The sequence below is a fragment of the Astatotilapia calliptera genome, chromosome 20 (genome assembly GCF_964374335.1).
Source record: "Astatotilapia calliptera chromosome 20, fAstCal68.1, whole genome shotgun sequence".
NCBI lineage: Eukaryota > Metazoa > Chordata > Actinopteri > Cichliformes > Cichlidae > Astatotilapia > Astatotilapia calliptera.
Window position 1 is genome coordinate 37,487,758 of NC_137441.1, and position 27,042 is coordinate 37,514,799.

General features: G+C 40.9%; 1 protein-coding gene across 3 annotated transcripts in view; it reads left to right on the top strand.

Moving 5' to 3' along the window:
* The first annotated feature begins 222 nt into the window (after positions 1–222).
* Positions 223–27,042, top strand: part of LOC113013376 (A-type voltage-gated potassium channel KCND3-like) — a 114,947-nt gene continuing 88,127 nt past the window's right edge. For 2 of the 3 annotated variants that reach the window (XM_080295635.1, XM_080295636.1), the window contains exons 1-2: positions 372–591; positions 1,444–2,623. In XM_080295635.1, coding sequence (XP_080151761.1) covers positions 1,521–2,623 — 1,103 coding nt within the window. In that variant the 5' untranslated portion in view covers positions 372–591; positions 1,444–1,520. The other variant, XM_026154227.2, reaches the window with a different exon arrangement.

Consider the following 27,042-nt stretch of genomic DNA (forward strand, 5'->3'; position numbering starts at 1 on the left):
TCAGCTGATAGCACTTGCCTTTAGTGCTGTGTGTGGGGAATAACATTGGTTCAGCAGAGCACACGCACACTGTACAATAAGAACAGCATTCGTGTAAGGAGAAGAAAGCGGTCTGACGTTTATATATTTATTTTCTGCGCATGGTTCTAAATCCTGATCCAGCTTCCCTTAAATGCAGTTTTGGTTCACAATCCGCCCTGCGCAGAGAGAGAGAGGGGGAGAGCGAGAGAAAGAGCGCTCCTCCTCCTCCTTCGTTCCTCTTCCCAATACTCATCCCGAAAGCCAAGGTAATACGGTCCTCACGGCGGAGTCCTCTCATCATTTCTCCCCTCGCATAATGGAAACTGAATGAAAGCAGCTGTGGTACGTCCGTCACCGGTACTTTTCCGCTTCCCCCATCAGCTGTAGTGTGTGTCTCCTGTGGTTCTCCTCTTCGCAGAATAACTTCTTTCCTGGTATTTTTCTTTTCTTCTTCTTATTTATTTATTTATTTTTTCCAGACACGCTCTGAGAAATAACCAAAACCTACGACTTGCCATTAAACTGCCCTGGAAGAAGGTCGTGTTTGTGTGGATGGAGAATTTTGAGTCGGTGAGTTCTACATTAATCAACCACTACATTCAGCACGAAGCTGCGAATACAAGCCTGCGATGTTTGCTTTCTTTCTTTCTCTCTCTTTCTTTTTTTTTAGTTCTCGGGCAGTTCGGGAAATCATTCCGCTTTAACATATTGCGTCTTCGGTTAGCCATGAAGACTGATTGGTTCATCAGCGCTATTGATACGGTGGTGAATTTGATCTGAGCGATCATGAAGTAGTTTGACTCATCTTGAGTAAAATAAAGATTTTTTTCTACTTGAAACTCAACAGGTCTCGACTATCCTGGATCACTTTTAAGGCGACCAAACCCACGCTTAAAAAAATGGAGCAGTTTAGGCTGTTTTGCGATGTTATTTTTTGCCTGTTTTTAGTTTGTAACCTGTAAGATGCAGTAAACTGTCAACAGAAGGCTGCTGCTTAACCAGTACCTCTACAGAGGGTGAGGAATTTAGCCTTGAGAAAGACCATGCTTATTGCAGTCAGTGATCACATTAAAGCTCAGTATATGAAATAGAAATACATTTTGTACAAATGTATAAATGAGTGCGATGTTTAATTTAATTTTCATTTTATCAAGATATCTTTTGTTTCCTCTGCTTGCCTGCCTTGTTACAATTAGTTGTGCTGTTTATTTTGTATACATTGTTTTGTTATGTTCACATCTTTTTATTTCACTAGCTCACCATTTGTCCTTTTCTCCTACATTCTTAAGATTCAAGTGTCTCATATTTTCTTCCTTTTTTCTGTTTTCTGATCTACTGATCTCACTCTCCTTGCCTGTGAGGATTAAAACAGCACCCATGTGCTACCTATCCTCATACACTCCCTCCCTTTCTTCTCTTTAGCTGGTAAATGAGCTGAAGTCAAGCTGGTTGTGAAGGTGCTCGACTTCTTCCCCCCTACGCCCCAAGCCGGACACAGCATGGCGGCGGGAGTAGCGGCATGGCTTCCCTTTGCCCGGGCAGCAGCCATAGGCTGGATGCCTGTGGCCAATTTGCCCATGCCAGTAGCACCTGCTGAAAAGAACAAGAGGCAGGATGAGCTCATCATTCTTAATGTGAGTGGACGCCGTTTCCAGACCTGGAGGAACACTCTGGACCGCTATCCAGACACACTGCTGGGCAGCTCAGAGAAGGAATTCTTCTACAACGAGGAGACCAAAGAATACTTCTTTGACCGGGACCCCGACGTGTTCCGTAGTGTGCTCAACTTCTACCGTACAGGCAAGCTCCATTATCCACGGTACGAGTGCATATCTTCCTATGATGAGGAGCTGGCTTTCTTTGGCATTGTCCCAGAGATCATCGGTGACTGCTGCTACGAAGAGTACAAGGACAGGAAGAGGGAGAATGCAGAGCGTTTGATGGATGACCAGGAGGACAACAAGGATGCCAAGCTGCCCAATATGACCTTCAGGGAGACTATGTGGCGGGCTTTTGAAAACCCTCACACTTCAACCATGGCCCTTGTCTTCTATTATGTCACTGGTTTCTTCATTGCTGTCTCTGTCATTACCAATGTGGTAGAGACGGTGCCCTGTGGCTCAGCGCCCAACCAGAAGGAAGTGCCATGTGGCGAGCGCTACACCGTGGCCTTTTTCTGCATGGACACGGCCTGTGTTATGATCTTCACCGTGGAGTACCTGATGCGCTTGTTTGCTGCACCCAGCCGCTACCGCTTCATGAGATCCGTCATGAGCATCATCGATGTGGTGGCCATCTTACCATACTACATTGGCCTGGTGATGACTGACAACGAGGACGTGAGCGGTGCTTTCGTGACACTCCGTGTTTTCCGCGTGTTCCGTATCTTCAAGTTCTCCCGTCACTCGCAGGGCCTTCGCATCCTGGGCTACACACTGAAGAGCTGTGCCTCGGAGCTGGGCTTCCTCCTCTTCTCCCTCACTATGGCCATAATTATCTTTGCTACCGTCATGTTCTACGCAGAGAAGGGTTCAAGCTCCAGCAAATTCACCAGCATCCCAGCCTCCTTCTGGTACACCATCGTTACTATGACAACACTCGGGTAAGAGCAGAACAGACACCTCTTTTATCTGGTTGTGAGAGCTGTGTGTGTGTGCGTGTGTGTGTGTGTGTGTGTGTAAGGGCACACTCGTAAATGCAAGTACCCGTGAATTTGCAAGTTTGTCTTCGTGTCTATTTGCACCCGTGTCAGTAAATGTTTGATTATCATTTGACTTGAAATGTCTGCTTGACTTTGTGGCCCAGAAATCTATAACTGCTTTCAAAGTCTGAGTCACCCTTTCCAAGATATCCTTTGCAAACTTTATGCACGATGATAAGAAACTACAGAGAAAGGACACTTTTCAGTAGACTTGTCCACTGTACTTTTACTGATGGTATTCTTCTGGGGAAAGAGCAGCCATCAAGATGTTCTCTCTCCATTATGGCTGTGCCATTGCTTGCCTTTTATACGTCACTGATAAGAGGGAGAGAGAGAAAGAGCAAGAAATGCAGAGAGATGGGGAAAGTTGAAAGCAGCAAGACAAAGTATTAGATGGGAAATATGGCAAACCATTACCGACCTCTCCAACTTGCCCTGTGGTTAGCATCAATGCACTTTCAGAATTAAATGAAACAATGAGAGCCTTCCTTCTCCGCTCTTTGTAAGTTACTAGATGTAGGTCTCGAAGTGCTTTGTGGTTCAAAGACTCTGATGTAAAACATCCGAATGCTTTCTCGTTCTAAGAGTCAAACTAGTGTTTAGGTAACAGGCAGAGATAATTGTTGGTATTAACAAATAATTTTAAAAGCCATGCACGTTTCCAGTGTTGGCTGAATGGCTAATTAACCTGCAGTACAGAGTTGTTGTTACTGTATACACTCAATCATGAATTAGTTTTGATTGATCGAGGTGAACATGCAGTGCACTAGGATGTATTTGTTGGTTTTTGTCACCGTGTATTTCCACCAGTCATTTTAATGGCAGTTAGAGGAACTACACATATATCGTTAATTTTACAGAGCACAAACGCACAGAGGCACACACACAGAGTAATGTGATGCAGCACTATTAGGCCTAATGGTAATGTGTTTTATGAGTGTCCCCTGTTGTGGATGTGTGAGTCAGACTGAGAGGCTGACAAATTGCAGCATCCTGCTAAATGTCAGAGTCATGGAGGCCATAAATGGCTCTGAGCTCATTGCTATAACACACTTGGCACCCTGTCATTGTACCTTGCCATTCACAATCGGCCCAGAAGATCTGCTGTTGAGCAGATATTTGATTCTGAATCGGATATTTGGTCTACAGACAGACTGCATTCTAGAAAATAGAATTACATTTTATCATTATAATTTTATTTCCTGACAAACTGTAGGACGTTGTTTGCTGTCACAACCTCTACCCTCGTGCAGTGAGTGCCTGTAGCTTTCTACTTAATGCCAAAGTGTTCTCCTGTACAGCCACTCCCACACATACTCCCATACACTGCAGCCCCAAAAGCTAGTGTCCAAGCCCCCTAATACGCAGTACGTGCAATGTCCAGTTGAGCCTGTGTGCAGGTAACCGTATGAAAAATTCACAGCGAGCAAGTGGGCATCAAGTCTCTTGCTTCCTACCCAACACTCTGTTGTGTGCTACATGTGCGAAGAGGCAACTTTGGACAACAACAAGCCCTGAATGTCCTGACGCAGTTTTGGAGTTCAAATGTGAAAACAACTTGGAAGTTATGTGTGTGTCTGTGTCTGTGTGTTTAGACTGGGGGTAGATATTGAGCTTGGCCTCATCAATAAAACAGGGGCCAGAAGTGGGTGTCAGAGTGACTAATGATGTGGCCCACTGCATCTGCTGACTAATGTAAACCTGCCTGACATTCTAGTCTCTGCTCACAGTTCACGTCATAAAAACACACAGTCACAGACACAGATGTGCACTAACCTTACACACAAAGGGAAAGATTTGTCTTTATCTATTTGACCATTTCTAAATGTATGCAAGCATGTTTTATGACAGAGTTTACTTTTTTCAGAGCTTAATACAGATAGATAGATCTACTCCACTTACTTGCATTGGAATCTATCGAAAAGTATCAACTGTCCACTGTACAGCAATTTATACTCATCTAACTTAATAAGATGAGCACCAGTTACCACAGACACTACTTTCCTTGACTTCTTGGCTTCCTGTCTCGGAGCCTCGGGGCTGAGAGTTGTGCTGTTGAGTGTTTCCTTGTACATTTGTCAGATTGTGCTATGACACACTGCAACAAGGGTGCCCTCCCTGTGTCACTAAGTATATGCTCCCTTTGACCGCTGTGGCTTTTTGATTGTTTTGTTTATCTGACAATAATCCGGCCTCAATCAGAATCCATAATCCCGCTTCAGCGATGTGCAATGAAATACCAGGTGAATAGTGTTCTGCTATTTTTGCTTGTGCATCTTTCTTCTTAGACAATGCAATTTCTTCAATAACAACCACATGCCAGAGGTGAAGAGAAATAGAGACCAAGCTGTGAAGAGTGGGCCAAAATTAGAAATGGAGAAAATACACAAGCATGCATCTATTTTTTGTAGTTAACTGTTTTAACTGTATCAAAAGCAGACTGCAGAGAAGAAACTTGCAGGGGGCATACTTTTGTATGAACTACTTTTAGTACAAGCAAAGAACATATGATTTTCAACTGTAGACCTAAAAGGCCTCCTGTTCCTTTTGACCGACTGGACAAAAAGCGGTTTAACAACTCAAGTGAGTTAGCAAGCCACCAACTGCCATAGAGCTCTCATATCACTTTATAGCAGGGCTAAAAGGCTTAGCTCAAATCCTGCAAATGAGGCAGACAAGGATGCAAGCAAGCAGGCACACAGTGCTGAGGCTTTAGTTAAATCAGGGACATTTAGGCAATAGGACCTGTGAGGGATTTTGTTCTCTGGGTTGTTAATCAAATTGATTTTGACCTTAGGGTGGTTATAAAATTGAGCATTTGTCATATTTGGTTGAACCTGTATTATAAACTGGAGGAGGCTGAGAGTGCGTTGGTGTGTGTTTGTGAGGGAAACGCTGCAAACCTCAGCTCATCATCACTCATCCATCCACACCAACAGAAACCGTAGTGTCCTGGATAAGAATAAAGAAAGAAAACTGAACTTCATAATCTCAGTGTAATTTCTGACAGGACAGACAGGACCTGAGACTGATGTTTATTCTTGTGACTAAGTGCTTTAAAGGCTGGTACGGCTTGAATTTTAATCACAGTAAATTATGTATCGCAGTCGAACCTCTAATAAACGAATAATACAGACGAAGCTCACATGATTTCAAGCTAATGAAATCATTTGAATAAAGTGAAAAACTCATCAACTACTTAATAAAAGATTTTTTTGTCTATGATTATGTTCTTTTATTTTAAATTAATATTTTAACCAATGAAAAAGAATGTATGAAAATCTGATAGTGAAGATGCTCGCTGATGTGTTGAGTCTTCTGAGCTTAACACAAACGTCTCACTCAGCCTTTAAACGTCTAGAGTAAAAACTGGCTTCCATGTTTCTTTCAAATTACAGCACATGAACATAAGTGAAGTGAAAAATATTACTTCTTTGCAATGGCACCTGTCAAAAGGTGTGAAGTGCAGTATTACACAGCATTTGAACAGCTAGTTGTTGACGTTGATATGATGGAAGCAGTCACAATGCATAGTGATAGGATTGGGTGTGATCACCACCAAAACAAAACTTTACCAAAGTGGTCCAGTGAAGGACTCATACACTGGTGATGAGGTGATGAACACCTATTCCTCACAGGTGTATGTAGAGACCCGTATGACCTGAGCGTAGCTGCAGAGGCTAATGTAGCTGCCGTTGAGGGGAAATTCCCTGTTGACCTTCCATGAAGAATAGCACATATTATTATTGTTAATGGCACATGTGCATAAGAACTACAATGTGGATCAAAATAAGAAGTTGGCATGGTCTAGTTACATAACATGTACACGTGGTTAGAAGTTGTGCATGTTGTATCTGTGCCGTCTGTGTTACCAGGCTCTGATTTATGCATAATTTACTTTAGAGATAACAGCTACAGTACATGGACATAATAATCAGTGCAGATAAGTGAGTATTGATTTGGGTTTAATAGAGGAACGTGCCATCCATTCTTAGTGTTACTAATTACAATTTGAGTGTATGACTGATGGGATTATGACTAAAAGCCAGCACCTAAATGTGAAGTCATTGACTTGTTGCCCTGAATTCATGAGAGCAGTCAAAGAATTAATTTGGTCATGAGATTAAGATCCAGATCTGATGGTAACCTCTTCTTTTCAGGGTCAAGATTATAACTGCGCTGACCTTCACAAGTCTGATATGAAGTTTGCATAGTTTGCATGAAGCTTGATGGGGACAGTTGTCATAACTGTGACAACATGCAAACATTTAAACCTTAGCGAAACAGTGCATCCAGATTGAGTTTGTGAATGCAGTCAAAAGAAAATTTACCTCTAAAATCACGTATTCACCAAAAATATCAACAGTTTTCATCTGAGGAAAAGAGGATACCCTTGATATTAGAAATTATTATTTGGGACAGACAGCTTCAGCTTGACCTGCAGTATTAGAAATGATGGTTCATAGTTGAGTCAGTGATATTGAGATGCTCAGTGGAGCAATCCCAAAGCATCCGTCACAATTGGTTTGGGGGTTTTCACCCAAACAGCTGTCTTTTGATCTGTTTCAAAGATGCCTGCTATGCTACGGCCAAACAGCCCTGTCTTTATGTCCCATGTCTATACGTTATTCCAAGAGGCTTATATGCTCAATAATAATGTTAATTGAAATCCATAATATTTGGTTTGAGCATGTTTCATTCTGAACGTACACTCCTACACTTTGAGCTCAACAGTTGCAAAAGCAACAGTGGAACATGTGTTTCTTTGGGACTTCTTTTTGTATTAAACAATCTATCCTTGAGTTAAATCTGCTGCGTCCTGAAGAAATCTCAGTCGTTTAAAACCTATGGCACTTATATTTTATTTATCCTATAATAGAATCACTTAACAACAATTGAAATGAAAATGAAACTTTAAATTCCTTGGAAGACATGTAATTTTTTTCTGGAAAAGAGGTCTTTAGAGCCTGGCATAATGACACTAAAGATTTCAGCAGCAAACCTGCTGATGTCAGGGGTTTAAATAGGGCGGGCTCCACCTGTTAGTAACCTAAAGACTTTGTAATCATCTACGCATGTTAAAGTGTGATGAATGTCAGTCTGTACTTACATTTTTTAAACACATGACTGACGTGCTTTTGTATTCATTTATATTATAAAATGATCACACGATGGCATTGTACCACAAAATGTAAAAGAAATGTGAAGAGACCACTCAGCTTTTGTGTTGGATAGAATTATTCTTGTAAACACTTAGACGGTATTAAATCATACGCTGAACCAAAGCAGCTTGTTCTTCCTTCAGTATCTTTAGATACTACTTTATAAGATGAATTATTCATTTGATTCAGTAAGAGTGATTAATTGATTGCTTTTAAAAGGAAAAATATATTGATAGAGATAATACATAGAGTTACTCTAGATGTTTACACAGTGTTTGGAGCGTTTTTCGGTACTTTGAAGTCACAGTCCAGACATCGGTTTTGGTCAAGGCAGACATACACTTAACTAAGAACATGACAGCAGCCATGTATCTTTTTGGTTTCATTATTGCCCTTATGTAGAAAAGGTATGATAAGTGCACTGTAAAATTCATGATAAGTGCAAAAGTGCTTGTTGCTGCATATTAATGACCAGCACTGCAGCAGCAATGACTGCTTTTTGGTACAGTAGGTAAAACAAAGGAGTGAGAAGGTAAGCAGGGCACGCACCCATGCAGTCTCTGTGTAGATTTCCTGTAATGAAATATCAAACAAATATCAGGTATACATTTAAATATTCATACACCAAATGTAACAATAAACCAAACAAGACATCAGCACATACATGTGGCGTACGCAGCCAACAGTTTCAGCTAATTTTCTTCACCCAAAACATTTTATTACAGACTGTAGATTGTGATGTGATAAGTAGAGCACAATGCCATCAGTGAACATAGTCTTTGATTAAAGATGTTACTTTCTGTCTATATTCTTGAGGTTTTATGTGATCTCTAGGTTTTGCAGAACTGTAAAAAGACTGGAACAAGATTTTGATATAGTACCGTTTATCAACTGCTTATCAAAAATGATGGTATAATCACGCCTCCTTACTTACATGGTGGATGTCGCCCCTACTAAGATCATGTACATGTCTACATTCAAATGTTTACACTGTAACTGATGTGTTTTTTCCCCTTGAATGAAGACTTATGTTCAGCATAGGTTGTTCTGTAACTGAGTACACCTTTATAAAGTAATTATGTGCTGCCACGTTTAGTTTTACATCTACGCTGCTGAATTGTGGACTTATTGTAAAGGTAGAAAAATCAGAAGCAATTTTCCAGGGCTGTGGTTTCCAAGTAGGTTACACAGCAATATCGTGCAGAAGTTTCATGTTTCTGCTCATTGTAGTGATATAACTTACAACCGTCTCAATTATCAGCAGAGAGATGGTGTCCACAGTGGAGTACCAAAGCACAGAAAAAGAGACCACAAATGAAAATGATGAGTTTCACCCTGCGGGATCTTCATAATCACTAACTATAATGTCAAGCAACATTCCTCCTGTATAAATATTCAAATAGCTCAGGTTGAGTCATGAAAAAAAAATCAATTACTTGCTTTTACCGTACAAACAGCAACAGTAATAGGGGGGGGGGGGGGGAAGGACCCCCCGGGATTAAATGCAGCATCTGCTGCTTAATACATAACAGTACCATGTGTAATGGGTAACATTTATGGGGGTGTTTCACCCCAGAGACGGAGCTCTTTTGGTGTGACAACATCAGTTTTTGAATGATGCCCAAAGTCTAAACCAAGTCAAGTTCCAACAAATAGGATATATATTTAATCAATAGTATGAGTCAAGAAACCATTAGTTTATAAAAGGAGTCACAGAATTTTAATATAGGATTATTCTTTAATTATAAAAACTGTTAATAATTATTTTATTCAACAGCATTATCTTATTTACAAAAAGGGGCTTGAACTGTTAGAGGATGTATATATTGCTCTTTAAAACATATTTTACATGTTTTGCCTCTGTTAAGAGGACTGTTGTGCAAAACAACAGTCTATAGCCATTCTGTGAACTTGAGCCAAATGCTATAGTGTGGTGACATGCAATAACCCAAAGAATGTTTAAATAATACTCTGTTGATGAGGCTATACATTTTATAAAGTGTAGGTCACTATTGTTATTTCGATTCATCCTCTAGAGGCCTTGAATGTGCAAATGTATTCTTAATACATTAAAATATAGAATAATAGAGCCCAGCTGTCAAACATACATTGATATTGCCATGCACACTAGCAAAATTGCAAGCTTGCCATCTATCTGAAGTTGCAACAGGAGCAAAAAATGTACTTTTTTGTTGGGAACAGTTGATCCAAAAACCTCAATAGAGCTCTAAAGGTCATCATAAACTTCATATAGGAATAAATAAGAACAGAGTAAACTGTTCAAAAAGAGCAATACACTGGTTAGTGGTGTGTGGGTACCTGCTGCTTGTATTGTGTGTCTGAGGTCACATAGGTCAATGCTATCCTGGAGTCTTAAAAAAGTGGAAGTGATTCCTCTCAGCCTGCCTGGATTCCTGCTCAGATTCTCCTTTCTTTTTGGCATCAATTTCACCCTCTTTTCATACAGAGGTCTGGATGGTTGCCCATTTTTTGAAAAGTGATATTGAGCACCAAGCCTTTCTAGCTTTTTCAGAAATCCATTTACCTGGCCACCTGTCAGCTAGGGGGCGGGGAATGTTGTGGCCAATGTGACTGTGAAGGGTAATTTACAGGGAGGGTCTTTCAGCAAGGTATTTTATGCATGTACTCTAGTTTGCTGCCGTCTTTTCATCCTTGGCATGCTGTGCATGAAAATGCTTCGCTGTCATAGGACGCTGTGTCCTGACTAACTTAATCTCGACTAACTGGGCAAAAGTGATTGGAGTGATGCTCGTGGTGTCGAAGCAGGAAAACCGTACGTCACACGTGTGAACATTTAATTATAGGAACGGTCTCTCTCCCTCCTTTCCTGTCTCTCTCTCACTGTCTGTCACAGCTGATTGCCTTCAGCAATGGTCCTTCCAAACCTACAACACTTGTGCCCACTCCAATTCAATTACCAGCAGGCTCTCCATGAGGAGCCTGAAAATGAGTTGGTGATTATCAGTTTCCAGGGTGTTTAGCAGCATCCTGGACAGCTGATGGTTGCTTCCCACACCAAGCTCTGAGACTCTTCTTATCATTTCCTGAAACATTAAGACTTCTCTTTGTGATGAGCGAGGGACTGCCTGATACATACAAACTGTCGGGTAGATTGTTTGCCTGTTTCTAACCCCGGCAGTAACACAGCTTTTGGTGACTCCTATGACTTTGGTCCAGACTAAAATAACTGTTGGATGGATTGCCATTCATAGTTTATGGTCCCTAGGCAATGAACTGAAGTCACTTTATTATCCTTCAACTTTTCATCTCATTAAATATCTTCCTGAGATCTCACATTTCATCAGGCTCAGTTGTAATAGCGGTTAGCATACTAACATCTTAATTCTAGCTGTAGAAATTATGGGAAAAATAACACTTAAAGACCTTTTAATTCATCCAAATTATACTTTGACACATGTGACCCACTGAAAAATCATTCCTAATGCGTGTTTTGATAGCAATCGCCTCCCCCAGCAGGATACTCCATCCTGCTACAGCAAAGTAGATAAATTTTTTTTTTTTTTAAATAAGCTCCAAAGTGACTTCAACAATGCAACAAAGAGCCCAAGGTGTTTATCCTGCTTCCTGACCTCCCATATCCCAATTCAATTAAGCATCCACGGGATGTGCCAGACTAAATCCCTGCCACACGACAACCCAAAGGACCTGAAGGATCTGCCATCCGTCTGCCCCAAAGGTCATGTGTGCTGAGTAATCAATAAAATCAGATCTTCCTCACATAGGTCCCAGCTGGCTTAGTGGCACGAGTGGGACCTGACAAATAAAAGGAAAATGGTATTGATGTGGTGGATAGATGTAAACACGCTCTTCTCCTTGGTTTCACTGCACTGCATTAAACAGATTTAAGAAGACAATCACTTGGCTAAGCATTGCTTCTGTTGTTTTATTGGCCCTGTTGGCTGTGAGCAAACACTGAATGTAAACAATTATGGATTAGACTGTATTGTGTCTGTTGGTCAGGCGTACTTATTACTGAGTGGATAATAAGTGCTTAAATGATTGTGAGTGATAGTTCTCCATATATGTAGCCAAGTTATAGAAATAAATCACTTCTCATTTCCCTGTAGAGATAATGATAAACCAGGTGTGAATACCTCTGAATAATCCTCCCAGGCTTTTGAACAGGTAGACATCATTGTTCCAGTTTTTTCCTGGGTTTTTGTGCTCTCACTCTTGCACTGGCGTATATGAATTTGCTCTCATTCACGCACTCCCATTTCTATGTCTTTCTGGGTTTACTGTAATTCATAAACTGTGTTCTGTGCTGATTATCCAGGGTGACAAAAGCAATTGTTCTGCTACACTAAATCTGTGGGGATTAATGCTCGTCTCTGGAGCCATTCCCTCTGGTTTCCTGTATGTGTGTCTCTGTGTGGGTTGTCTTCTTCTCTCTACTTACTTCATTCGTTGCCATTTAATTTGGTGAGTTCATTTATTTAAAAAAAATAAATAAAAAGGTAGCACTCAGTTAACAATTGTATTTGACCTCTGCTGCGTGCTGCTGTTCTTATGTCAGTACATGGATGCAGGATGTGTCCTTCACAAAGCTATGAAACAACTTTTTTCCCCCATCCAGATGTCTTTGGGGGATTACACATGCTAAGGGATTAATCCTGCCGTGTGCCATATGACAGCACCAAGCACTGAGAGGAGCACAAAAGTCAAGTCATGGACTAACGCCACTAATAGATTTCAGTAAGCCTTTTTTTTGCCTTCAGAGGTTGACTAGTGGCTATATTAATTCAATTCCCAAACCCCTCTTGTAAGTAACCCATCCTCTACCTCTCGCTCTGTGAGGAGCAAGGCCATGGTCTACTGGCGCTCAATAAGAAGTCTCCTCAAAGGATTTTGACTAGCCTCGTTTCACAGGAGACAATGTGCATTATGTTTTAATCTTATTAGCATTGAATTAACACCGCATCAATGACCTGCTCAAAACAGAGTGCAGTTAAGTCCATCCAGCTTTCAGCTGTTATGCAAAACAGATTTAGAAGCACTTCTGAAGGAAAGAGAATCATCAAAGGTATTCGTTACCTCTGGACAACCTACCATGTTGAATGCATCATAAGGAAGCCGCTTTAGCTTTTAAGGGGAGATGGTCCGTAACCTTGGTATCGCACACAAGAACAATATACTTCAATCTTTCACATGAGGGACAATTGAACATGTGCGGTGTGTGCAAATTGATTTTGTTTCTGTGCAGAGGCTCGGTGGATAGGACATAACCTCTTTGTCCAGATGAAGTGTGCTGTGCAGAAGTGGTTCATTCTGGAAATGGGACATAGGAGAGGCCATCTGAGTATGAGGAAAAGTAATCTGCATGTACACCATGCGTATTTGTTAAAAGCTACATGATGTCATAGCATAAAATCAATCCACTGATGAATCATTGAGAATCTAATCTGCAGAAGTGTCCATTTAGAAACTCGAAACGTAATTTATTTTGTTTTGTATAAATCTGGGTATCTTTTTGAAATAATTTTGTAACATAAATCATTTTAGCAAAGATGTTATTTATCTTTATCTGTAAATTTAATTTTACAGGCGAATACTAAAAAGCTCAGTTTCATACTTAATCTTAAATCTTATCAGGCTTTATTGTTCGGCTGTATTACTGCTTCCCCTTCTCTTTGCCTCTTCATAACACATCTCAAGTCTTTTACTCATCCTATTGCCGTGTCTGTCTCTCTCCGCCTCTCATATTTCATTTCTTTCCACCTACTAGGTAATATTGATATTGTGAAAACTAATTATAAGAAGTCTTCAGACCTCAATTTGTTTTTAAAAGTGGAATATTTCCTTATCGAGTTGTGCATTGCAGTGCCCCACAGTCCATGTGGAGCTTGCATATACTCTCCCTTATTTTCTGTCTCCCTCCCCCCCTCTTCAGCACACACACACACTTTGAACCTGCATTGCTGCAGTGTACAAGCATCCACTCAAACCAGGCTATATTACAATTAATTTGTCAGAGTTTTTGCTCAATGCTCTATAGCCTCAGGCATGTGCAGACACAGCAGGGGAATCATATCTCCCCAGCATGTTTATGAGGTGAAAGAGAAAACTATCCGCTGTTCATTATTAATATTACAAAAACCAAAGGGATGCTGGGAAGAGGGCTGAAGTATAAGGACAAATACAGCCCACTGGTTTGATCTTTGCTCCTGTACATGTGAACAGCTAGTGCACAAGATAATCACATTTCAGAGAGTATTCTTGATAATGAGTGGAAAAACACTTGCTGGAGTCTGTACTTCAATAAAGTTAATGCAGAAAATTTCCTTTGCTGCTCTGGTTGTTGGGAAAAACAAAACTGTATATCTTTATGGAGGCTCTTAAAAAATAACACAGCAGGGAAAGGACACATCCAGTGTATTTAAAATTTTTCTGACACTCTGTATTACTCTGGGCAGACTTAGGATTCAGTGGGATGAAAGGATAGAAGTGAACTAGTGAACTATGAAAAGATGGCAGCAGAACTTGACTCGGTGTGGCTGCTGAAGAACTGCTGTGACCAACATGGGCCACAGAAAAATAATACATTAATATTACTATTACTTTTGCTAGCAAGTCCATAAGAATGAATATACAGGCTCAAAAAATGTGCTTGATGTAAGGGCTGCGTTATCGACCCACGAAAAACAAAAGAATGAATCAATTTTATGACCAACAAAATCTGTCACGATGTTTGATAAACTAAGCTCAGCAGTCAGTCTCAGCCTCCATGCTGTGAAGCTGCGTTCACTTGTCTTTAACAAAATATCACAGTCAAAATTACTAACAAACCAATGTTTCATAGAAAGTGTTGCACTGCCTGCAGTCTCTGTGTATGTTCATGCACACAGACAGTTGACAGGCGCTATGATAGTTTACAGCTCTGCTAGGAATTTAAACATGAATTGATTACCAAAGCTGCGTATGGTGGAGCTGACACTCGCTGCGTTGTAACGACGCTGATCATCATTTTAATTTATTTTATTTTGTTTTTTAATGGCTGCCTCCTGCAGGATATCATGCCATATCGTATGTCAAAGCTCAAATCATCTCAAACTGGTTTCTTGAACATCATGATGAATTCACTGCACTCACACGGCCTTCACAGTCACCCGATCTTAATCCCACAGAGCACCTTCGACATGTGGTGGAATGGGAGATTCACATTGTGGACAGGCAGTCAACAATGATGCTATCATGTAAATAAGGACCAAAATCTATGATGAATACTTCCAACACTTTGTTGAATCTATGAAGAATTCTGGCAATTGGGAGGGTTGACCTGTAGAAAACTGGACCCTTATAAACTATCGGGCGAGTGCAAACTACCAGTTTGAAAATGAAATCTGCATAAATATGAAGAGTTCAAACTCTGAGTTCTGGACATAGACGGCGAACACTTTACAGTGGAGAGATTCCCTGAAGATGATGTATGAATTATACCGTCAGAGATAGTTTGTTTAATAAAAGTATGAATACATACTAAACTTGATTTAGATCAAAAAGCAATTTTCTTATTATTGAATACTGAATAAATGTCACTTTTTATTTTTTATTTATCAAGCACTCTAAATGATAGCATTTGTTAGGGATTATATTATCCCTGTGATATACAGGGATAATATAATAATCCCCAAAATTAATATTTTCACATTATGCACTGATTTCTAGTGATATTGCAAAGCCACAAGGGAATTAACTGCAAAACATGTCAGCAACTGTGCTGTCTATAAAACACAACCCATAAAAATGGACCAATCTTACTTTCAAAAACATTTTTTTGCACAAACTTTATCTATATGTGCTTAACCCTGGAGAACCCATGGGGTCGGCTCTGACCCCATGGGTTCTCCAGGGTTAAAATTGCTCCCTAAAAGTTTTCCCACTGGCATCCAGAATGAAATAGGGTTGTATATAACTTTATGAAACTGTAACACTAATAACACTACATTTATGAATAGTAAAACTGGAAACATCCAGATAAACATGGAGTATTTAGGCCTGCTGTTTCTGGAAGATATGCCTGCCGCTCTGCTGTGTTACAAATTAAAAATGTTCTCAAAGTGCTTTACAGAAATTTATTTGGCCACTAAATCAGCATCAAGTGGTTACAAAAAATGCAAACTCTAGTGTCCATTAACTGCTCAAGATAATAAATCCTTTTATTTCCTGTTTATGCAACACTCTATATCTCTCTTTTATAACCTTCTATCCATTTAAAGTGATTGGTCTGCATGAGTAAAACCCCACTGCTGCCCTAAAGTATTTATCTATGCATTCCAAGTTCCTATCCACCCACCTAATCAGTTCCTAATGACTAGTGGATGGTGGTGTTAGCTCCAGCCTAATGTGTGGATATAGATCAGACTTTGGTGATGGATGTCGTAGTCTGGGCCGTAATGAATGCTTCCAGACCAGGCAGACTAGGCTTGCAGCAGGTGGCTGTAAGTGGAGCAACAGCTTTCCAATAACTCCTCTTAACTGGGCACACTGTGTCCAGACAGTGCTCTGGACACACTCACCTCTCCGCCTCCACCAGCGGCATTCTTTTCACACAAGATTAGACAAATTGGGTGCAAATAAGAGCCAAACACTTAAAAACAAAGTACTGAGTAAAAAGAGTAATATAGGGCTTGTGTGATTAATGTAATAAGAAACAATAGATATCACACCAGAAGCTTGGGGACTGTGTGTCTAGCTGTACTGTAGGGGAGCTGTGACTTTTAAACAGATGCAGATGAGTCTGGGCTGCTATAATTAGCAGCGAGTTGGGTTGTGAATTTCAACTTTCACTTTCTTAAAAGCTGTATCCTTTCCACAGTCTTTGCAGATGATTTATCCACGATTACTCAGTGTTAGGCTTGTTTGTTTTTACCGTTGCTGTTCATTACCAGTGCTTCTGACCACTGTGCCCACAAACTGCTTTCACCTGCTCCCTTATTCATGAGAGGTCACCACTGATTCGGCGTAACCTCAGAGGAATTTGTCTCCTACCAGGATTGAACCGGAGAGCTTTTGCTTATCAGGTGAATGTGTAATTCACTATGGAGCCACCTTCTGACTGATGTCCCCACGAAGGTCTGAGAAACAGACGACATGAAGGTCTGAGAAACCAGTCATTGTTAACCACTTTGTTTTAAGGGAGCTTGGAATCTCTTTGAAAAGACATGCGTGTTATAAAAATGTGACGTGAGATACAAAATAATACATTTAAACTTTTACAGTTTCCGAGTGAAATATGAGAATGTAGCTTCATACTTTTGGAGCTTGATCCATTCGCACTTAAACCTCATTCACAGAGCACCTGTGAAAAAAGGGTAAAACTACCCATATGGAAAAGAAATAGTAAAAACTTATATGTGATTACTCGTGAAAGTGGCCACTTTCTCATTACTTTCATACATTGTTTTAGTAAGTATCCAAAACATACAAGTTTCATTATATAATTTTTCAAGGGATCTTATATGCTTTTCATACAAGTTTCACACAAGACAGATACAAACTTTATAAGATTTATATATATCTTTTCCATATGGGTAATGTCACAGTGTCCTGTGACCTGACACTGTAAGTACTGTATTTAAATGCAGAGAGCAGAGGTGACTATACTATGGGCTCTCAGATTTCTAGGAGAGTAGACAATTTGTTCAATAGGCCCTTATAAATAAACACTGTGATAAAAGGAGACATGATTTGTTTTGGTACACAAATTCAATTTCTACCTTCAGTTTTCATTTCATCATGTTTCATTGGTCTTAAAAGTGAGTCTGGTTTGCTAAGTACACAGAACAGAGAACAGCCCCTATTTTAAGACATTAAACTGTCAGCAATACAGATTAGGAGCTGATAATAACCAGGACCATTATAAACCAAATGAGTGTTTTGTGGCTTTCACCTGTTTTTGTTTGTGACACAGATCTTATTTTCAGCTCGCTGTGAGTCTGCTGTTGTCATTAACAGTTGCTCTGGCTTAGCCTTCTGTGCAGTCACCGTAAGTGCACCTCGTCATGTATGCACATCACATGGAGCGGAGCTGACAAGAGACCATAAGTGCAATCAAAGTCTTAACAAGTGTTGAAGAAGGAAAGAGAGAGGACAGTTGGGGAAAGCGGTTTTCAGATGTGTCAACTCACTTGACCCCAGTTTGCAGTTAAGTCAAAAACTAATCCAAACATACAAAGCTGTTGGCATCATACTTGTTAAATACCTCCAAAGTACTGGCCCTTTGCTGTTAGCTTCTTCCTAAGCTAGCTTTCCACCAGCAGGTGCGCTGCTGCGGACAAAAGGTGTTGTAAACACGTCTACACGCTGTCGCCCAGTTTAGCCTTTAAGTCCAGATTTGACAGCTATCAAACCAAAATATTGCATCCTTAAATCTGAAAGGTATCAAAAAAATGTAATCTTTATTATCCATATATGTACGTATACATAGCTACAAATGCAAACATTATATATAAATTGTACATTTGAGTTTTTGTGGCAGATATCACTCTGTTCACGTATGCAAGGAGTAAAGACTACAAATGGATCCCCGTGGCACACCTGTAGTAACATAAAAGACGAGTCTACTATCTAAGATCTAAGTTTACACAAGCATATTTGCACATTCGCTGTCTAATGCTCATACAACTGATCTAGCATTACATAGCTTATTAAAGCTCAGATTTAGATTGTATCTGTTTTATTAACCACTCCAGTTTACTTTCATAGGGAAAAAGGTTGCTAACTGATCACCAGAGCGCGAGAAAGCTTCACCTCATTTTGCTGTTTTATTTTTAAAAAATTGAGCTTGTGCTCACATGTTAACTCTGTAAGCTGCACAGATTCTACAAACATCCATGCATCCTCGCACTTGAACAGTGGGGGGCTGGAGGCGGGGTAGACCCTGGACAAGATGCCGGTCCTTCACAGAACTCGCAGACAAACGACATGCTTCGAACCACATCAAAAAGTGCCATAAACAATTACAACCCAATGCACTCAAAGAAAAAAAAAACTAGCCACAATTACGAAAGTGTAAATATTGGAGAGCATTGTGTACAGTGCAACAGAGACATTTTTCTCAAGGTGCAAAAGTAGATCAATGAGCTCACCACACACTGGGACAGTTGGAGGTGCCGACTGTGACTGCAGAATCTCATCAACACATTTCAATTTGTTTGGCAGCTTTTGCGTAAGATCATGCTTTACAACTAGCTGCACAAGAGGATTTAAGGGGGGGGGACACTTCCTAAATCATAATGAAAGATGTCAGTCAGTGTCCTCCTCATTTGTACTAGTTAGACACATTACTGCAGACGCATTATACTACTAGTAAGCGAGCTTGGTCCTTACTGCAGTCAGACATTAAGATTTGAATTTTATCGTAACGCTGACACTGCACACACAGAGAGATGATCAGGGAACAAAATATATTGTTTTAAGAAGGGGAGAGCAGTGATTGCCAAGTGTGTCTGTGTGTATACGTGTGTCTCTTCTTTTCCCGTGGAGAACCTCTTAGTTGTAAACTTGGCCTGTGCTCCAGACTCCAGCTGTGAGGTCATTGATGTGTGTTCTATACAGAAGCCATGCTGGGAAATGCTAACAGATTTGAGCCAGGTCCCATGGAAAAGCAGACACACCAAGACCCTGGCCAAATGTTATTAGAAATTCACAGATGGCCTCTTTTGAGGATTTATCATCTCAAATATATGTTTTTTCTGTATGTGTACCTATGTCTGTGCACGTGTGTATGCAGGGATTCATATGTAGGTTTATGGATTAAAACAATGATATTGTTCAAAAGAGCTTTGTATCCTTTGCAGCTCTGCCTGTTTTAGGATTTTGGAATAAAGCGTGTTTGAGTTTCAGACATCACGGTGTGCAGAGGCGTGTTGGCCTAACTAGTCAAATTGTTTGCATGCCATCACAGGCTATCAAATAGTCTGTGTTTCTCCTAAAATATCAGATGATGTTTGTGTTGTTTGATGGAAAAGCTCATTTTTCTCAATTTTATTTTATTTGCTAACATCCAACACTTTGTTCACAATCAAATAAAGTAAATCAGCTTGTTAATCTTCTATTCCCCTTAACAGTGTTTGTCATTTCTTTTTGGACAGCAGCTATTATGATTGGTGGTTGCTGCTATTTTTAGCTTCCTTTGCCATGAATGCTCCGCAATCTTCTTGTGTTCCCTGCAGGTGTGGAGACTAAATAGAAGAAAACAAGGCTGTGGTGATTATATTAGAAGTCTGCAACTCAGCCAAAAAAGCCAACAAGACCTCAGGGTGCGATGAAGAACGAGGCTAATATTAATATGCATCCTCAGGTTCACACTTGAAATACAATTATTGCTATTTTTCCACACCAGCTGCGTGGGATGACGCTGTTGATACCAGTCATTTTGTGACCACCTCGACCCAGAATTATGTCTCCTACTAGTAATTGATTACTATGGAATTAGCTGACTTCCTCTAAAGGCACAGAAGATTAGCAAACAGTAAAGCCAAGCATGTTGGTACTTACCTCACACTGATGTGAGTGAGTGCAGAGTCTTTAGAGCGGCTCTTAAATAGCATAGTGCTGCTGCTGCTGCTGCTACTTTAAATGTTAAATTTGCATGAGTGCATTAGTTACAGTGCAGACCGATACAGTACTATTTTCTGATCAAATCTTATGTCTCTGCCAGTTGGACCTGTTTTGTTGTTTTTGCTTGACCTGTCCAGAGAATGATTCAGAAAGACGGAGACAGAAAGGGACGAGAAGCGGTATCCATTGGAGACTGATGCAATTACGATTAGACCAAAGTCAGAGGACGGTGCTATTCATCAGGCCATTTATGAGGGGATCATCAGATAAATGCTTTAGTAAGTGGAGGCCAGACACAGCACGGGGTGATTGATGTGATAGCCATATAATCCAATAAGTGGCTGTGGTCCCTGCACTGCAACATTACAAAGATGTATAGCAAAACTAGAAATCACATTTGAAATTGTTTGGTAATTTGGCCACGGTAGATCTGACTCGCTCTGAGTGTCCATTCTGTAAGCGCATTTATTGTGTTTAGTACGATGCTTGAGAAATTGTCCGGATCTGTTACTGTTGGAATGGTTTGATGTTGCTAAACAATGGGGACTTATTGATCGATGTCCCTTAATCCATCTCTTTGATGTGCGTGTCTGTGTGTGTATATCCATGCATCTTTTCGCCCAAAGCCCAATCATTTTGGGATTAACAAGTTATCGAATGGCCTTATGAATATAATCCTGATTTGATTTCTTCATGGTATCATTTTTTCTCCTGCTGCTGTTTCCTTAGTGCATTCAATTTAATATCAGCACATTCAATTTGCTGGGTTTTATGGAGGCTTTCGGCACCTTTGCTTCCTGGCAGGGAAAGAAAATATTGGGGCCAACAGTTATCTTCAGTCACTCATCTGAAAAATAGACTGTAATTATTGTAGTTGCGCTATCCGCACCGAAATTCAATGTTACCACTGAAAGTTAGGACTTCGTACTTACCGTTCAAATGTGAAAATACACTCGGTGCATCACAGTCTGCAGAAGTCTCTCTTGCTCTGGGGTTTGAACACCTATTGGCATATATCACACATGCAGGATAAAAATAGAAACCATCTACACTCCCATCATCAGCCGCCTCCTCCTCTCTAACACCACCTTCCCTCCCTCCTATTATCTCCTCTATCTCAACACATATCTCTCTCTCTCTCCTTCGGTCTCCTCCCCACCCCATTCACATTCATGCTACACAGCTCTCACACACCACTGTGCAGAATGCACTGTATATATGTTCCAACAGTCATGGTTGCGTGCATGCTAGTTCAGACGAGGTATAATCTTTCTTTTCTTTTCCTTTTTTTAGGTGTCATATTTTTAAACTTGTCATCTGCTGCTTGGCTGTTTGTGTTTCCGTGGTAACCCTAGGCTGTAAATGAGAATTATCTGTTGAGTGCATAATTATAACGCACGCGCACATTCAGAGCAGCCGCAGCAGAGATTCCCACCTAAGAGCATCAGTGGTAGAGAGTTAAGAACCTCACTGTATTCTTGCTCCAAATGTGTGCACCTCCATCTGTTTCGTTATCGCCATTTCTTCGTCTCGATTTCTCGTTCATAACCACAGCTATATGTTTAATTACAGAGATGATAAAATACCGTCGTGAGAGCGTCTTTCTCTCCATTACGCCCTCTTTTTCCCCCTCTGTCAAACTATTCTTCTTTCTGCACCGCGTGTGCGGTTAATACACTGACTCATTGTGCGTGCCCCCATCTACAGCTACACCTGTTGTGGCTCTAATTGTATAGTGTGACTGTTAATCACGATCAGATTGTCGTCCACATGGCTGTATGCGACTGCGCCTTTGTGAAACTCGGGCAGGAACCAGCTGTTACCGTGAATAGCTCTTGGCTTTCACGAGGACCGTTTGCCAGCTTTTGGTTGAGGTTCGGGTTGGTGCATGTGTGAAATAAATTGAACATCTACTCCTTGGCCCATTAGTTCTGAGATTCCATTTCGTTTTCCTGGTATCTTTGTCTTGTGCCTCCTCTCTGTCTTTATAAAGAAGTGTACGCGCGTGTTTATGTGTGAATGCCTCCCTACAGGCTCCTTGCTGCTGATGATTGCACTGGCCATTTCCCTCTGAGGCTCTCCCTGGATGACAAATTCACACATCTGTTATCAGCCTCCTCTTTTCCACAAAATCAATAGTCCCTCCTCAGTTTTCTCTGTATGTAGGGGAGGGTGTTGCTGCACTGTCTTCTTTTCACTACTGTAAATGCCCACGACTAACCACACACACGAAGAAAACCATGTCAAATTTAAGTGAGACCACGTAACGGTTGTTGAACACCAGGTACAAAAGCCACAAGTAGAGATGATACTAGTGGTTAATGTGAGACTGTAGCATGAGAAGAGCACCAGTAGAGAAGTGCCATTAAGTCTGCTTAGTTACACAACAGATTCTTTTTAAAGTTCAGCCAGCATGAGTTACTGAATGTGTCACGCCAAGTAAAATATACTGAGGAAAAACCTGTTTTGCCTTTTTATGACTTGTATTTGTCAAGGACGTGTTACTGTGTTATTTCATCTTTCAAACTTGCATGATTTAGCACAGATAAATAAAAGAACAGGCAGAAGTACACAGGTTTATGTCTCTGTGTTATTATATTTGTGTGGAGCAAAGAAGGGAGAAGAGAAGGGGAGGAATGTGTAGTCGGCTACTTAATTAGGTACACCTGTTCAACTGTTTGTTCGCTCAAGGATCTGATTAGCCTATCCCATGCCAGAAACTTTGACTGTGGCGTGGTTGTTGGCACCAGAGAGTCTGGTATGAGTATTTCAGAAACTGCTGGGACTTCCCCACACCACCATCTCAACGGTTTACAGAGAATGGTCTGAAAAAAACAAAAAATCTCCAGTGAGCAGCAGTTGTGTGGGAGAAAATGTGTCATTAATGCCGCAGGTCAGGGAAAAATAACCAGAATTCTGATACGAAGGCAACCAAGGCATGGAGATGAACTTCTCTGAATGTCCAACACTTCACATTTTAAAGCAGAGCTATAGCTTCAAAAGAACAACACCAGGTGTCCCTCCTGTCAGCAAAGAAGAAGAAACTGAAGCTACAGTTTATATGGTCTCGTGAAAACTGGGCAACAGAAGACTGGAAAACGTTGATCTGGTGTGATGAGTCTTCATTTCTACCTAGACATTCAGATAGTTGGTTCAAAATTAGCCATAGACATCATGAAAGCATGAATGAATCCTACCTTGTATCAGTTATTCGGGCTGCTGGTGGTGTGAAGGTGCAGGAGATGTTTCCTTATTCCACTTTGAGCCCCTTAATACCATTTACAACAAGGCTGATGTCCATCCCTCTGTGATCACCATGTACCCATCTTCTGATCTATGCTTCCAGCAGGAAAACACATCATGTCCCAAAGGTCATAGCATCTCAAAACGGTTTCTTGAATCTAACAAGGAAATCACTGTACTCATATTGCATCCAAAGTCACAGGATCACAGTCTATTAGAAGACCTTTGGGATGTGATGGAACATGAGATTTACATCAGGGATGTGCAGCCAACAAATCTGCAACAACTGTGTGATGCTATCATCTATGCTACATGTATGTGCATGTAAAGGATCGACAGCATGTTGACTGAGTAGCATTACTGCTGTGAGCAGCAGATAAGGAGGGCGAAACCTCTAACATGAAAAGAAAACTCATCTATCAGCACAACGTCTTTACTGTACTGTTAACCTCTATTATTCATCAGCACAGACAACAGGAGCAGCTGATATATGTTCTGTTGTTGTGTCCAATAAGGTGTGCACGCCAAAGATGACCTTAAAAGATGAAAATATAGAGTACATGACATACATGTTATGGATCAACTTAATAATCAACTAACTAAAATCAGATCCTTCAGTAAAATAAGTCCTGTTGATGACCTTCCGCAGAAGGAAAAAGTGTCTATTTGTGATGCATCTGTGTTGTTTTGCATTCTGGGTTGTTACCAATGAAACCAGCTCCTTTCTTGTTTTACTTAGTTACCCAAGTCTCACAGCAGAACTAATTAATTTCACACCAATCATATTGAGGAAGACGGGGATAATGTCCCGAAGCTGGATTGCTTAGTGTGAACATTAACATGATCACAACATGGAACCAAAGACTGATTACTTCTGTTTACTAATTTTCCGGCGGGTATGGTAACCTAAAGCCCCATGGATCCCAGCAGTCCGTCACTGTAGTGTACAAAGCAATTACCCTCCGAGTCGATGATGAAAAGAATCTTGAAATGTTCACAAATAATAACTATAACTCGGAGAAATCAGGGTGCATTATTCAAACATGCATGCCGTTCCAGATCAGGGGTGACAATTTTGGAACAGCAGTAGGTAGCAAAGAAAAAGACTGATGATAAGAGCTCTTAAACTACACCCACCCAGCCACCCACATTTCATATTTAGCAAAGCATTTAGCTTTGTCTTCTTGTCCTTCCTCTCTTTCCTTTGGTCCCGCCACATGTCCTCTCCTTTCACCTGTGCTCAGTCCACCTGTTCTCTGTTTTCTGCCAGTTCATTCATTCTTCTTTCACAGCGCATCGAGACCGGCTTGGGTAGCTTATCCTCCTCATTTCACACTGGCTTTTTTTTCTCCTCACCTCACTTGCCACCCATTCTGCCATTTCTCCACTTCTCAAAGGGCGCTTGTGTTATTTACCAAAAATGCAATGAAGGTCGAAGGCCTCTCCATCAGGAAGAGAGTGCAAGAAAAGGCAAGGAGAAAGATGAGGGGGCATACGTGATCAGACAAGGCTGTATAATGACCTAGAGGCAGGCTATGTAATCAGTCTGTCTGTCTCTTTCCTTTCACCGTAGCACCAGGTAGCTTGTGGGGTCACGAGAACAGTGTTTGATTGGTACAAGGCTGACAAGGCACAGTCATTTTGAGGGCCAGCATTGGAAGAGGAGTCGCTGCAGGCAACCTGCTGACAGAATCTTCCAGATTGATGAGGGCTGACTTTCACCCCCTTGACCCCTTTTCTTTTGAGCCCTTGTCCCGATTAAGCAGGTGGGAGACGGAAGGAGCTATTTTTGGTATATGGGTTGTCTTCGTGTTGAAAAGACCCTGTAAATGAGTTGATCTGTGGAGGAGGGAAGAGCAACATCTGTGGGATTGGATTGGAGGACAAAAGAGCAGTGAAGGCACAAGCAGTATGAAAAGTTTGTCACATATATCTCACGGTTTCAGAGAGAATCAGCTGAACAGAAATTCACCAGTTGTGGCCGAACAAACTTATTGCAGGTCCTGCACAGGCATGTGCATTTGACTCAGTGAGTTACTCACAGGCTCTGGTGCTGCTTATTACTCATAAGTAGCAGACAGCTATATATATTGGGTGTTAGAGTATAGCTCTGTTTCGCTCTCTTCCCTCACTTGGCTTCATGATTCTTGGACATGAAAGATGCGGAGTGCTGTAGGTGGGAGAGTTGTGTAAGTGAGGAGGCACAGAAAGAGATGGTAGGTCAAGTAGCCCTGATTATGTAAAAAGAATCAGAGTGCTGGGAACACATGCTACTGTACCTTTTGGAAAGATTAGATTGTGGGAAGATCACACTGAATGGGATGCTCCCAGTCTGCTGATTAAACGAGACATGTCATATGCATTGGCCTTTTAAAATAATAATAATAACAATAATTATGATTCTGGCCTGACTACCTCGTTCTCAACCTAATTCTTTCCTTTTCAAATGTCTCCCACTCTGTACGTGAGCATACATGTGACCCATCTCTTGTCCTTTTAAAAGCTGCATCATTTAATTTTTCTTTTAAGATGAGTTCATGTGGGCAGCTGAGCCCTGAGGTGGAGGCTGTCTGAACATCAGCTCTGACAGAAGTTCCTCCCTCGGGGACCACACTATGGACACACAGACAAGCTGTCTGACACAGATATAGAAATACACTGCCGTTCATCACCCTCTCTCACTTCATTTTACATCAGGATTCATAACTCACTGCTTTTTCTTGACTTTTAAACACTTTTCATCGTGGACATGTTCTGCATTTGCATTTTTATTTCCCCACCCATACCGAGGCTCCGTGTGTATGTCTACATTTATAGACAAGTGTCGGGCCATTATCAGTGTTTTGTTTGATTATCGGGTTATGCCTAGCCTGTTATGTGTCCTTGGTAAAACAGTGAAAGAGCAGACATGCAACTGCCACTTTTCATGACTATTTCCACATCTTTTTATTCATTGCTTCCCTGCGGCGTTCTGCCCTGCTGAGAGCACAGATATGGAGTATAAAGAAAATGGAATTACCACACTCTTAAATCTATACTTTTATTCCCCCTCCCTCCCCCACGTCAATGAATGCAAGACATCAGATCTGAGTGGGGAATTAGCCTATATAACGGAAATGGGATCCATATTTACAATAGCTGACTGTATGTGCGTGTCAGTGTTTGTGTTGCTTGTGTGTATATGTGGGCATGAGTCTTAGTCAGACTCTTGAGTGGGCAGTTGCAGGTGTTTGTGTGTGTATGTGTTAATAGGGGGCGGTAGGGGAAGCATATAAGCCATCAGCTTGCACGCCTGTGGCTAACCCACCTTAT